We start from the raw sequence: 12,647 nt of genomic DNA, 5'->3' as shown, positions 1-12,647 counted from the left end.
TTTTTTTTAACAATAGTAAATATATGTATGTAAAATTTATATACTTCTGCATTTCAATAATACCTAGAAGTCTTGGTTTCATTTCAGTAGAATTCTCATCTTGTTTTCTACAGTTACTTATTTTTCATGGAGTGGCATGACTTTTTTGTTTTCTTTTACTGGAACTACTCTAGGAAGCCACTGCATGACAACATTTTTGAAAGTTATGTGTTTCTCTTTGCTTCACGTGTCTTTTTTTTTTTTTTTTTTTAACCCCTTTCAAGTGCTGAGCTATCTTTGGAGCAGGGAGATCACCAAGAAGCAATAAACATCTTTTATAACAGTGGTTTAACCCAGTGCTATCCTTCCTTTGGCAGGCTTGTTAGTGTATTGAATCAAGCTATTGTCTTTAATTCTGGAGAGCTTTAAACAACCCACAGAACTAACTGAGAGAGTAGTGAGATGGTATGTTGTGTTTTGAAATGAGCAGGAATACTGGAAATGCAGTTAGTTTTTTCACATAATTCTAAATATCTGCGTAGTTCTTCAGTTTAATGTTTGCTAATTCTTTTAAAAATAGTATAACAGAAAAGATTACCATAGGAAGAAGAATCTTAAAGATGACTGTGGGTGCAAATAATTCCACTTTAAATAATTTAAATAGTAATAAATAATAAATACTTTAATATAAAAAGGAAAAAAATTAGAAAAGGAATGTGATAAGAAACACTATTGAAATTTACAACTATATGGAAATTTCCCTTTATCTTTTACTGTAGTATAACTTAAAGAGAATGTCAAGTAATTCTAAGAATGTAATTTAAACCTGATTAATGGAATAGGTTCTTAATGTAGTACATAGTTTGTGGAACTTGTTGTTGGAAGTTATTACTGAGATCAAAACAAAGGAAAATGTTATTTGTATTTAAATGATCATCAATTTTCATGACCAAGTGAAGAGATTCCTTTTCCAATTGCTAGCCTAAGAAAACCATTGAAAGAAAGTTTCTTGTTGTGTCTCAGCATAGAAATAGCCTCTCAAAGCTTTATCCACACATCTGAATATAATTTTCCATCTGCAGTACTTTTTCTCTAGCACATTTGATATTGTCTATTGTTGGATTCAAGATGGAAGAGTACAGAGATCATTGCAGTGCTATGACAGTATGTGTATTTTATCTATCTCATAGCTGCAAGCAGTGAAGAATTCACACGTGCTCCAGTGTTGTGTAACAGATCCGTTTGATTTTGAGCTGTGAAAAATGAAAAATGTCGTTGGAGGGTCTTTTTGATATGGATTGGATTTATGCTGTATCTCTTTTCTGCCACTGAAGTGTAAAAGAACTGCTGTCAGTCTTTGGTCCATATCTTTTTAGATGAAAATTGCCATAACTTGTTGGAAGTAAACGGAGCAGTGACAATTCACCATGCTAGACATTCTTCATTTTCATTTATTTTTCACATTGAAATCATTCATAGAGGAAGACTGTTCTTTAAACATCTTTCATACAAACTAGGTGTAAAATAGGACTTATTTGATTGAAACTGAAGGATTTTTTTCTGCCTACAGGCAGGTCAGTTTTGTTTTAAGGTGTACTTTATTGAAAAAAATACATGCTTCTTAATCATTTATAAAAAAAAGAGTGTATTTTCAATTTTTAAATAAATTAACAATACCATAAAAGCTTAAGTTCAAGCATGAGTTTGCAGGTAAAATGATCATTCTTTAATTTAACTGAAATGGAAACCAACCCAATCTAGTGTGAGTTTTTCCTGCCTTTAGCAGTGTTTCATGCCTGCAGTCAGAAATAATCAGCTATATTTTATGTTGCCAGCTTGTAACTGGATTTTTTTTTAACTGGTCAGAAAATGGGAGTGTATTGTACTATTAAATGTTGAATTGTGGTTGTGGGGAATCAAATATTTCTTCTTTTTTGTTCTTTTTAAAGAATTCGTAAGTTACCAAAAGCTCTGAAGGAATGGCAAGCATTTCGAGACCTAAAGAAGAAAATTGATGACTTCACAGAGAGCTGTCCTCTGCTTGAAATGATGGCAAACAAGGCATGTTCAGCATAATGATTTGGAGATAACATTAATTTGAAAAACTCTATTTATGACTTTACTGTCACACTGTAAGATGCTTTCTGTAATTCTTTTTTATAGATTAAAGCAACTTTATTTATGACAAAAATCTAGCTGGGATTGGTCACAGAAAAGTAAACCAAAAAGCTTCGTAATGAGATGAGGAAAAACTGTTAATGCTTTCAGTGGAATGGAAATCAAGATTCCTTTATTTAACAGATAAAATAAAAAATATGTGATCATTCTAGTCCTAAAATAATAGTTTTTAAAAACCTTTCCTAATTCTTATGGACTCTTCTAGGCAATGATGTCTCGACACTGGGGAAGAATTGCACAAGTAACTGGACATCACTTTGAGGTTGACTCTGAAAATTTCTCTTTGAAAAACATAACAGATGCCTCCTTGTTAAAGCATAAAGAAGATATTGAGGTATATTTACTTTTCTGTCCTTTTATCTAATCACCTTTGTAACCTAAACAAATTTGGCATCAGAGAATTTTTTTGTAGCATGGAGTTTGGTAGCTGATATCAGCAGTGATGGCGCATTTACTTCCTTTTATCCTGGAGAAAGATGAAATGAATAGATAATATTAAACTAGTCCCACCATAGAAGGAATTCTGTTGTTTTGAGAGTAGCATGATTCTGTCACGCTTCTGTTTTAAGATCTGCTTACTTATATTTTTTTAAAATTCCTTTTAAATGTTCCAGCAGAGAGAAAAAGTGGCTGTAAGTCTAATCCTGCTAAATGCTTGAAATCCTTGGAACACAGTAGAAGTAGGATATATGGAATTAAAGGGACACAAAGTTCATTTGTATTTCAAACATATTTCTCAAGGGAGCAGAGGAATGAGGATTGTGTAATGTGCACAAAGATATTGCCACATTCATTTTATGCCATTGTCATCTTTTGCAAGGATAAATTACAGCTAAAAATAAAGAAGGAAAACCCCAACTGTTTCAATCTTCATTTTTATTGTGAATCTGTTTTCTAATCCTTCTGTAGAAGTGACCTGATTTATCTTGTTCCAATTCTAAGAGAAAAACATGAAATCAAAACCAATCCAGGCAAGAATTTAAGCCTTTTAAAAGGATCAGAGTGGCAGCCTTATATTCAAAGGAAGATTTTAAACCTGTAATGGCAGTCAGTACATTTCTGAACCTGAATCTTCAGGGTACTTCGATCTAAGTACTTCTCCTTTTTTTTTTTGTTTCCAATGTTACAGCATTCTTGTCCTCGCTGTCTTCAAGAAGTAGCATACATTCAAGTTGCCCACACACTCTGCTCTTGGGCTGTTTCCTGGTTTTGATTGATAATGTTTATTTTCCCTAACAGCCTCAGTAGATATATTGGACTCCAAATTTTATTTTGTTCAGAGAGGCAAATTCTGCATCCAGATTTACTAATTGAATTTTCAGAAGTATAAGATGACTGAATGTCAACGATGATGGAGTATAGCCCATATGATATTTCAGTTGCCAATAATTCTATAATATAAACCAGTGTTGTAACTTAATTATTTTGGGGTTTTCATACATATATTTTCATTAGCTAAAGCTCACTCTGAAGTCAGAATCTAGCTAATAAATTTTAATTGCTTTTACAAGTGTTTATTGTAGTATTCTTTATTTACTATTTTAATCTTACATAGGATATCTGCATCAGCGCTGTTAAAGAAAAGGATATTGAAGCAAAATTGAAGCATGTCATCAGTGAATGGAGTACCCATGCTTTCAGTTTTGGCCAGTTCAAAACACGAGGAGAACTCCTTCTGAAAGGATCGGATACATTAGAGAAAATAGCTTTGGTGGAAGACAGTCTCATGATATTGGGGTCACTCATGAGCAACAGGTACAAAAGTTAATGTATGCATATATGGTTTAAATCTAATGAAAACCAAAAGTAAACAATTATATTTGACTTTTTTTTTTTTTAAATTCTTGTTTGTACAGGTATAACACACCATTTAAGTCCACTATACAACACTGGGTCCAGAAGTTAGGCAATACAGCTGAAATAATTGAAAACTGGATTGCTGTACAAAACCTCTGGATTTACCTTGAAGCTGTGTTTGTTGGTGGAGACATTGCAAAACAACTACCTCAGGTATGCTGATTTATAACTATACGTGAAAGACAGTATGTTGTGACAAGAGGTTATCCACATCACAGTTCACTTACAAATGTCTTTGATAATAAAGTATTGTGAGTTGTTCACAGGCAGGCTAGTAGAAATTTTGCCAGACTGAGGTCTGTCTGGTTGAACTGCATAGAACTTAACGATACCTACAGGAACATAATTGTTTATAATTTAGGTTCAGCTGTCCTTGTCAACCTGCAATATTAGTAGATCATATGATAGATAGTGCAGGGTTCAGTACTACGTAATGCAAAACTAATTTATCGTGTCTTTCATATATGTAAGTTTGACTTTCTCTGTATTTGCAGATGATTGTAGGCTATAAGTTACATGATAAAGCAATGGCAGCTCTTCTGTATGAATTCCGTGTGTCTAGGACTCAGTCCCTAAGTCCCACAAAGAGATCCTGTGAGACTTGGGCAGCTGTATGTATGGTAATCTCTCTGAACTATTGCAGTCTCTTCAAAAGACTGCTATGAATTTCCATGATGGTAGATGAGAAAGATTTAGGAAGTGCTCTGACTTCTTCCAGAAGAGAAACTCTTTAAATTTTAAAAATTGACAGATATGAGGGAGAGATAAGTACTTTTTTTTTTTGTTTCTTTCTTTCTTTTTTACTTCAGGAAGCCAGAAGATTTCAGAACATTGATAAATCATGGCAGAAAATTATGCAGAAAGCTCATGAAACATCAAACGTAATACAGTGCTGTGTTGGAGATGAGACTTTGGCACAGCTATTGCCACATTTGCTGGAGCAATTGGAAATCTGTCAGAAATCACTGACTGGTTACTTGGAGAAAAAGCGGTTAAAATTTCCAAGATTTTTTTTTGTGTCTGATCCTGCTCTTCTGGAAATCCTTGGTCAAGCATCTGATTCCCACACTATTCAGGTACAAGTAAGAAAGCAGTAGTGCTCTTATGGTCAATATTAGTAAGTGGTGACTTTTGTTATTTAGTCAAGTGAATTTTTTTTCACCTGTGGAAAATCTGCAAAACCTTCTAATACATAATTTAAAGGCAGAATAAGAATACCATATCAGATCAGTTTGTGGAGCTTTTTATTTTCTGGTTCTATTGCAGGCACATTTATTAAGTTTGTTTGACAATGTTAACCGGGTTGGATTTCATGAAAAAAACTATGACCAGATTTTATTGTTTGAATCTCAAGAAGGAGAACGGGTCAATATTATTGAACCAGTTATAGCTCAGGTAATGGCAGTATATATTGCACTTTTTCATGACTTGATTTAGAATAGATTTATGTTGTAATGGCAAACAGTGTTGCATCATGTTACTATTTGCCTAGCTGAATGTAAACCTTCCAGTGTGAACAGCGTGATCAAGGCCGAAAAGGACAGGACAGTTGTGTCATTCTGTAACAATTACTTTAGCTGTTTTTTCTGCAACACTGATATGAAGTACCAAATCCATCACGCATAAGAGCATGCAGAAAGGCAGTGGAGCAGGGAAAGAGGAATCTTTTAGATTAGAGAATAACAAAAAATAACAAAGAGAATGGTAAAGAGGGAAATGGGAGTTTGAAGGACTGGGGGTGGGGAAAAAAGTCACGCAGGTCTTTTCTTCCTTGTAAATTATTCATAAACTAATTCTTTAAAAATACTTTCTTCTTTATTATTTCAGGGCAATGTGGAAATCTGGTTGGGTCAGCTGCTGAATGGGATTCGGAAAACAATCCACACTATCATTAGAGAGGCATCAGTAGCCATTAGCGACTCAGGTTTTAAGCTGTATGACTTTCAGGCAATGTTTCCTGCACAAATAGGACTTCTGGGAATTCAAATGATCTGGACCAGAGATGCAGAGAATGCATTGAACTGTACCAAAACAGACAAAAAGGTAGCATTTAATGAATCTCTGGGGATTAATTAAAGATTGTTATTTGGATCAGTACATATTGTGAAAAGTTACAAGTAATTTACAGCAAAAAGCACAAAATACTAATTAAGTAACCAGAATAACAAATAAACTAACGGGAAAGCAAATGATAAAATGCGTTACAAGGTCACACCTCCTCACAGATTGCCCTGTATATTCCTTAAAATTGTTTCTAATTTTGTGATTTTCTCTATCGTTCTGTCAGCACAGTCAAACTGAGAAGCGATTATTTGGGAATACGGTGAATCTCACACTATTACTTTCCCCAGGACAGATTTGGAAAGAAATAAGAAATAATTGTACTTCATCAGCTTTTGTCTAGTGTAAAGTGACTTAGAATTTTCAGTTTGTGAGCTGTTTTTTTACAGGGAAAGGAAGGAACGGAAGCTGTTTTACGAGCTGCTGTTTTAATCTCAATTGCTCAGAGAAGCTACTATTAACACCAAGGGTTATTAATTTAATAACACTGAATCTATGATGTGGGAAGGAAGGAATATAAATGAAAAAGTTGGAAATAACTGTTAATCAGGAATATACAATGAAGTGGGTCTGAGAATTAAAAGCACCATCCTGAAGTAAAGGAAAAGTGAGGAGAAAGGTGCTATGCTGTACTTTCATAGTTAATTAAAACAAAGACTCTAGACTGTGGAAATGACCATTTAGTGCTGCCTTTTCTTGTATGAAATTTAAAAAGGGCACAGACCTGCTTTTAGTCCACTCCATTTCATATACTAACGAGACTCAGATTCTTTTTCATTTCCTGGAAAACAGTATTTGTTGTCTGGGGCAATCTCTCTATGTGTGTTTGGAGGGCAGGGAGATTGTTTAGCTCCATTAGTTTTGAGGTGGTTTTAGCAGCTTATTCTCATATATAATATGAGAATATATTCACAGAAAGCTAGTGTAATCCTTCTCTCACATATTTATAACAGGAATAAATATGAGCTGCTCTTTCTGACACCTTAGCACTTTGTGATTTTTTGTGTACCAGGAAAATCACTGACAGAAACTGATGGTGTTTACCTAAGTCACTGTTATGTAGTTATTTTTTATTTTTTAGATTTTGTAACAGAATCTGGTGCCACATAAGAAATTATTATTTCAGCATTAGCATTGAAGATTACAGTACATTTTTTATCTTCTCTGGTTAGAAGATGGGATAGATCTCTAAGTTCCTGTTCACCTCCGAAGATACTGTTTGGGTGGATGTGCAATACCAACAAAAGGTTGATGGTTCTGAAAATATACAGGGATGCAATCAGCTGAAGAAGTGTCCAATCTAGGAATCAAATCGTATGTGACATGTTCACCCAGAAGCATAACCATATTGCACTTTGTTGGGCTATGACTATATATTTGGATATATGACTATATATATATGCAGCCCACATATTCAGAATTAGGATTCCAAACCTAATAAATACAAAGCAAAACAGACATTTCATGGGATCAAGGTGTTTGCAGATGTTTTTTTTTTTCTAAACATTGGGAAAGCAAATTTTGTTTGTGTTAATATGACTGTTCTTGCTGTGTAAGGTAATGCACGCAACAAATCAGAAGTTTTTGGAACTTCTAAATGATTTGATTGACATGACTACACACAGTCTAACAAGAATGGAACGCACAAAATATGAAACTTTAATTACTATTCATGTACACCAGAAGGATATCTTTGATGATTTGGTAAGTTTCTGAAACCCATAAGAGACTTTCTGTATGCAAGCTTTTGCACCTACAGCTTATAAACAAATCTTACAATGTGATCTTTGTGAGTAGCTCTGACATTAATGCTGTGATATTCTATTCTATTCAGTTTCATTTCATAGAGATGTCACACAAAGATAAGGATGAAGTATAAATAGATAAATTCATGGATTAAGACTTAGCGCTCTTCTGGTTTTTAAGTGGTTGTTGATTCTCCTGCACAGATTCATTGTTAGGATTAATATTTCTGAATTAAGATATTCTCTTAAATTGAAAATTTATTAAATTATTTAAGTGAAATGTAAGAAGAAAAAGCATGCCCTTAGCAATTCTATCAATTGTGTGATTTCCAACCTGAGCTCTGTGTTGATCTAAGGTGACAGTTATTTAAAGATTAAAGCAGTGAGGTTCTGCATGTTTGAAAAAGATAGCAACGATACCCAGAATAGATGTTTTGATGTTTTGTTTTGTTTTGTTTTATAACTGAATTGCATTTAGATAAGTTTTCTGAAAATATGAAACTGCAGTCATAAAAATGGGAGTAAAATAACTTTTGAAAAGTCTGCATGTTGCAAAGGTCTGTAATTCCATACAGCACTGTTTGATTTATGCATATATATTATACAGAAAAATAAGAAATGCATGTGTAGAGAGAAAATCATAAAGAAAAAGTAAAAGTTAGAAAGAAAACTGCCAACTTCTAAGTTAAGTGTGGAATTTTATTCTCTCATCATAATTTTGATGCATTTTCATCATTATTTTCTTAATTGGGCATTTCATTATGAATTGAATGCTGTATTGTGATGAAATTACAAATTGAAATAACAGAAAATGGGATAATTTTCAAGGGCTTGTGTATAAAATAGAAAAAATCAGGGACAAGCCCAAAACTGGGGAATGGACTGGTTCATCCCTCCTATCAAAACATTCTATTTCCTGCTAAGCATGTTTTTTGTTGTTGTTGTTTTTTGTTTGTGTGTGTGTGTGTGTGTGTGTGTGTGTGTGTGTGTGTGTGTGATTGTGAGAAAGCAAGCAAAGTGGTTGAGAATTTGGAACGTTTTCTTTATCTTAAAGTCTTTCTGTTGTCCCAACAACCAGGGCCACACATTCCTCTGGGGGCTAGCGGTTTGAGATCATGTGTCAAAAAAAAAATAGAATGGCCTGGGTTGAAAAGGACCACAATGCTCATCCAGTTCCAACCCCCTGCTATGTGCAGGGTCACCAACCACCAGACCAGGCTGCCCAGAGCCACATCCAGCCTGGCCTTGAATGCCTCCAGGGATGGGGCATCCACAGCCTCCTTGGGCAACCTGTTCCAGTGTCACCACCCTCTGTGAAAGACTTCCTCCTAATATCTAACCTAAACCTCTTCTGTCTCAGTTTAAAACCCATCCCCCTTGTCCTATCACTATCCACCCATGTAAACAGCTGTTCCTTCTTCTGTTGATATGCTCCCTTCAAGTACTGGAAGGCCAAAATGAGGTCTCCCTGGAGCCTTTTCTTCTCCAAGCTAAACAAGCCCAGCTCCCTCAGCTTGTCTTTCTAGGGGAGGTGCTTTAGCCCTCTGATCATCCTCATGGCCCTCCTCATGACCCTCTCCAAGAGCTGCATATCTTTCTATCTTTCTTGTATCGGGGTCCCAGGCCTGGACGCAGTACTCCAGATGGGGCTTCACATAATGAAACATCTATTAATTTGCTACAGCTCTGAACACGTGTGGTAACTTTGTCCTGAAAAATACTAAACAGGTGCACAGACGTATACAGCTCATTCCTTCTTTGTCCAACATTTAAAATTTTATGAGTAATGGAACCGTACAGTATAATCACTATTGCTAAATAGTTATTTTGATTAGGCTCCCTGTTATTGTTCTTTGATGTCTTTTTAAGACATAATCAATAATTTCTAAACAAAATTCAAAGGAAAATCAAAGTGCTTGGAAGGATCAGAAATGATGAAACTAAGTTATAAAGGGGTTTGAAAAGAACAATGTGTGTCTTGAATCCTGACTAATTCTATGCTCATTCTTTCACCTCTTGAATTTATGGTTAGCAGATGTTTCTTCTGTACGGAGAACAGAATTTAAGATGAATTTATTATATTGTTTGACTTCTGTATTAATGTTATTTCTCTTGCATCATAGGTCCGTATGAACATTAAATCTCCATCTGATTTTGAATGGCAAAAGCAATCTCGGTTTTATTTTCTTGAAGACTTGGATAAATGTGTTATCCAAATCACGGATGTAGAGTTCACCTACTGCAATGAATACTTAGGATGTACAGACAGACTCGTTATAACTCCTTTAACTGACAGGTTATTATAAAAAGATTACAATGCCTAGTACTTGGAGCCTTACTTGTTTCCTTTAACTTTCTTGTGAGTTGGAGCTCTTAGTCTGATTTGCAATACTGTGCTGCAGTATTGATGCTGAACAGCAGAGGCCAGTGCTCATATATAATTTAGTTAGGGAAAGCAGGCACCCCATGGAGAGGTCCTGACTTTTCTTTTGAGTGTTTGCTTAGGCTATCTATGCTGAAGTAGGTATTGAAAACTTACCTGTGTTCAAGGTGAATATAGGTGAACATAATACCGATCACTAAAGGAGAGTGGATCTGCAGTGTGTTGCTGCTTTCAGTCAATTAATAGTTGAATGTGAATTTGGGATTATGGCAAATAATTAATTTGAAGTTATTCTAGGGAGAAATCAGTAACTCAGGAAATTGCATCAAACAGCCAGTAGAGATATAAATTTAAAGCAAGAAACTGAGAATGACAAAACTGCAAACATGGGGAAAAAAAAACAAAAAACAAACAAACAAAAAAACAAAAACAAAAAAACCCCAACACTTTTAAATAAAATTTAAGGACAAATTCTTATTACTGGAGAATTATACAGTACAGTACAAACTCCATTATGTACATATTTTCTGAAGTATTTGATAGTGCTTCACCATGGCAAGAAGCAGTTGTATTTGTGATGCCAAAGCTTGTTCTTTTAAGTGTAGATAGGAATGTCAAAATACTGTGTGTGTTTAGTTGTTTGTTATGTGAAGAATAGCTGCATACTGCTAAATTGATGCAGAATTGCCTCTGTGCTCTGTACTACAAGATTTTATTTACAAGTGATATTTTGGATTTTTGCCAATTTCTGAAACAAAATTTTGTCCAGTAAGCTGCTTAGAGAACTAAAATCATTTACTTGGATACCAGGCTTTTAAAATAAAACACACATCTGCCAAATTCTGTATATATACACTAAAAATTCACTTGATTTCTGAAGAGAATGAGTCTTTTAAGTGAGCTTAAGCTATAATAAGTAAATCCCAGAGTTGTCTGGGGTTACCTGCAAGATCCAAGCAGAGCTGCAGAGATTGGTAGCTATCTACTGAAAGAGTGTTTGAAGCAGGGATATTTTCTAGTGTTGGCGTGGGAAACTTTACGCATTGCGTGAAAACAGAATTTATTCCCCTCAGAAAATTTTTCCACTTTAATACCACTATATGGACTTACATGGGTTTATGATAATTTTCAGGCAGTGACATTTAAGCTTTGCACTAGTCACCTTGGAATCAAGTGCTGTTTGACTAATGATCTTGTGTTCAGAAACATTCCTGAATCACATGATAAATATACATTTGCTATCTTGCACGACTGAAATTGAGTGCTCCTAAACATCATGTCAGACACAGACCATAACATGGCAATTACCAAAAAGAAATGCAAGTGCTCTTTCTCAGGATTTGTACTATTCATGGACTTACCACAGTTTCAGTAGCAGAACAGTTAGGAATTATATTTTTTTCAGTTAACTGAGCATCTGTTAACTGTTTACTGGCTTATGAGGTGATAAAGCTTTATTACTGCTATTATGTTAGAATGAGCACTGTATTATTTTATAGGAAATGATACTGGTACCATTTGTCTCTTCCCAGATTTATCATAAAGCTATTGAGTATCACAGTGCTAACATTGTTGGACATAGGCTTACTGGAATTTTAGAGCTATAGGTTAGAACAGCAGTCATACTTCCCCATTTAGTAGTCTCCATACTATTTGGGGAGGCTGTGATCTAAGCCTGGAGATGTCAACACAGGATTTACTGCAGGGAAGCACACTCATTTCCCCTTTCCCCCTTTCCTCAGCCCTATATAATACAAGTGTTGTGGTTACATTAATGGACTTCAAGTAATTAAGAGTAGAAAAGGATTTATAGAAGTCTTTATTCTTTTCCTAGATGTTACATCACTCTGGCACAGGCCCTAGGCATGAGTATGGGTGGTGCACCTGCAGGACCTGCAGGGACAGGGAAAACAGAGACAACTAAAGATATGGGCAAATGCCTGGGAAAGTATGTTGTTGTTTTCAATTGTTCAGATCAAATGGACTACAGAGGATTGGGTCGTATCTATAAAGGTAAGAAATAATCTGACTTGTTCATTTTAAAATCATATGTTTCTGTCTCCTCACTAGTGACTTAGAAGTGATTAGTCAAATATTTCCTTCTCTATTTCCTGTTATTTCTAGATGCATATACGCTTTTTTTGATGTTTGATCGATTCTTCTTGTACTTCTTTTTTTTTTTTTTTGCCTTCACTCTTTCCAGTCTTTCTTAAATTCTTGAGGACTTCATCCTTGTTTTCTTTTCCCTTTTCATCCTTTCTACTGATTTTATTTATGCAACAATTCCTGTCATGGTTTTATGATTTTTGGTTATTGGTATTCCACATCATAATATCATGTAGTGCACTGGGAGTTAAAGTGTTAATGCTCAAGTTCCGGGTACCTGTCCAGAAGAGAAGAACTACATTCCCGAGAAGACTGTTCGCTGTGTTGTTGTCATTTCT

At 34.9% G+C, this 12,647-nt stretch overlaps 2 protein-coding genes across 2 annotated transcripts in view; both read left to right on the top strand.

The window, feature by feature from the left end:
* The window catches only part of LOC104910207 (dynein heavy chain 8, axonemal-like), a 10,478-nt gene extending 8,423 nt beyond the window's left edge, over positions 1 to 2,055 (top strand). Inside the window, exon 8 of the mRNA XM_010708651.3 lies at positions 1,939 to 2,055. Within this exon, the coding sequence (XP_010706953.2) occupies positions 1,939 to 2,055 (117 nt within the window). The remainder of the gene's footprint in view (positions 1 to 1,938) is intronic.
* A 311-nt stretch (positions 2,056 to 2,366) lies between these two features.
* Positions 2,367 to 12,647, top strand: part of LOC100549719 (dynein heavy chain 5, axonemal-like) — a 28,701-nt gene continuing 18,420 nt past the window's right edge. Inside the window, exons 1-9 of the mRNA XM_031552806.1 lie at positions 2,367 to 2,491; positions 3,713 to 3,912; positions 4,014 to 4,167; positions 4,824 to 5,090; positions 5,281 to 5,409; positions 5,842 to 6,057; positions 7,633 to 7,779; positions 9,944 to 10,116; positions 12,038 to 12,216. Of these exons, the coding sequence (XP_031408666.1) occupies positions 2,369 to 2,491; positions 3,713 to 3,912; positions 4,014 to 4,167; positions 4,824 to 5,090; positions 5,281 to 5,409; positions 5,842 to 6,057; positions 7,633 to 7,779; positions 9,944 to 10,116; positions 12,038 to 12,216 (1,588 nt within the window). The 5' untranslated portion in view covers positions 2,367 to 2,368. The remainder of the gene's footprint in view (positions 2,492 to 3,712; positions 3,913 to 4,013; positions 4,168 to 4,823; positions 5,091 to 5,280; positions 5,410 to 5,841; positions 6,058 to 7,632; positions 7,780 to 9,943; positions 10,117 to 12,037; positions 12,217 to 12,647) is intronic.

This window comes from Meleagris gallopavo, chromosome 3, assembly GCF_000146605.3.
Source record: "Meleagris gallopavo isolate NT-WF06-2002-E0010 breed Aviagen turkey brand Nicholas breeding stock chromosome 3, Turkey_5.1, whole genome shotgun sequence".
In the NCBI taxonomy this organism is placed as follows: domain Eukaryota; kingdom Metazoa; phylum Chordata; class Aves; order Galliformes; family Phasianidae; genus Meleagris; species Meleagris gallopavo.
This window is presented reverse-complemented; position numbering and strand designations above follow the sequence as displayed.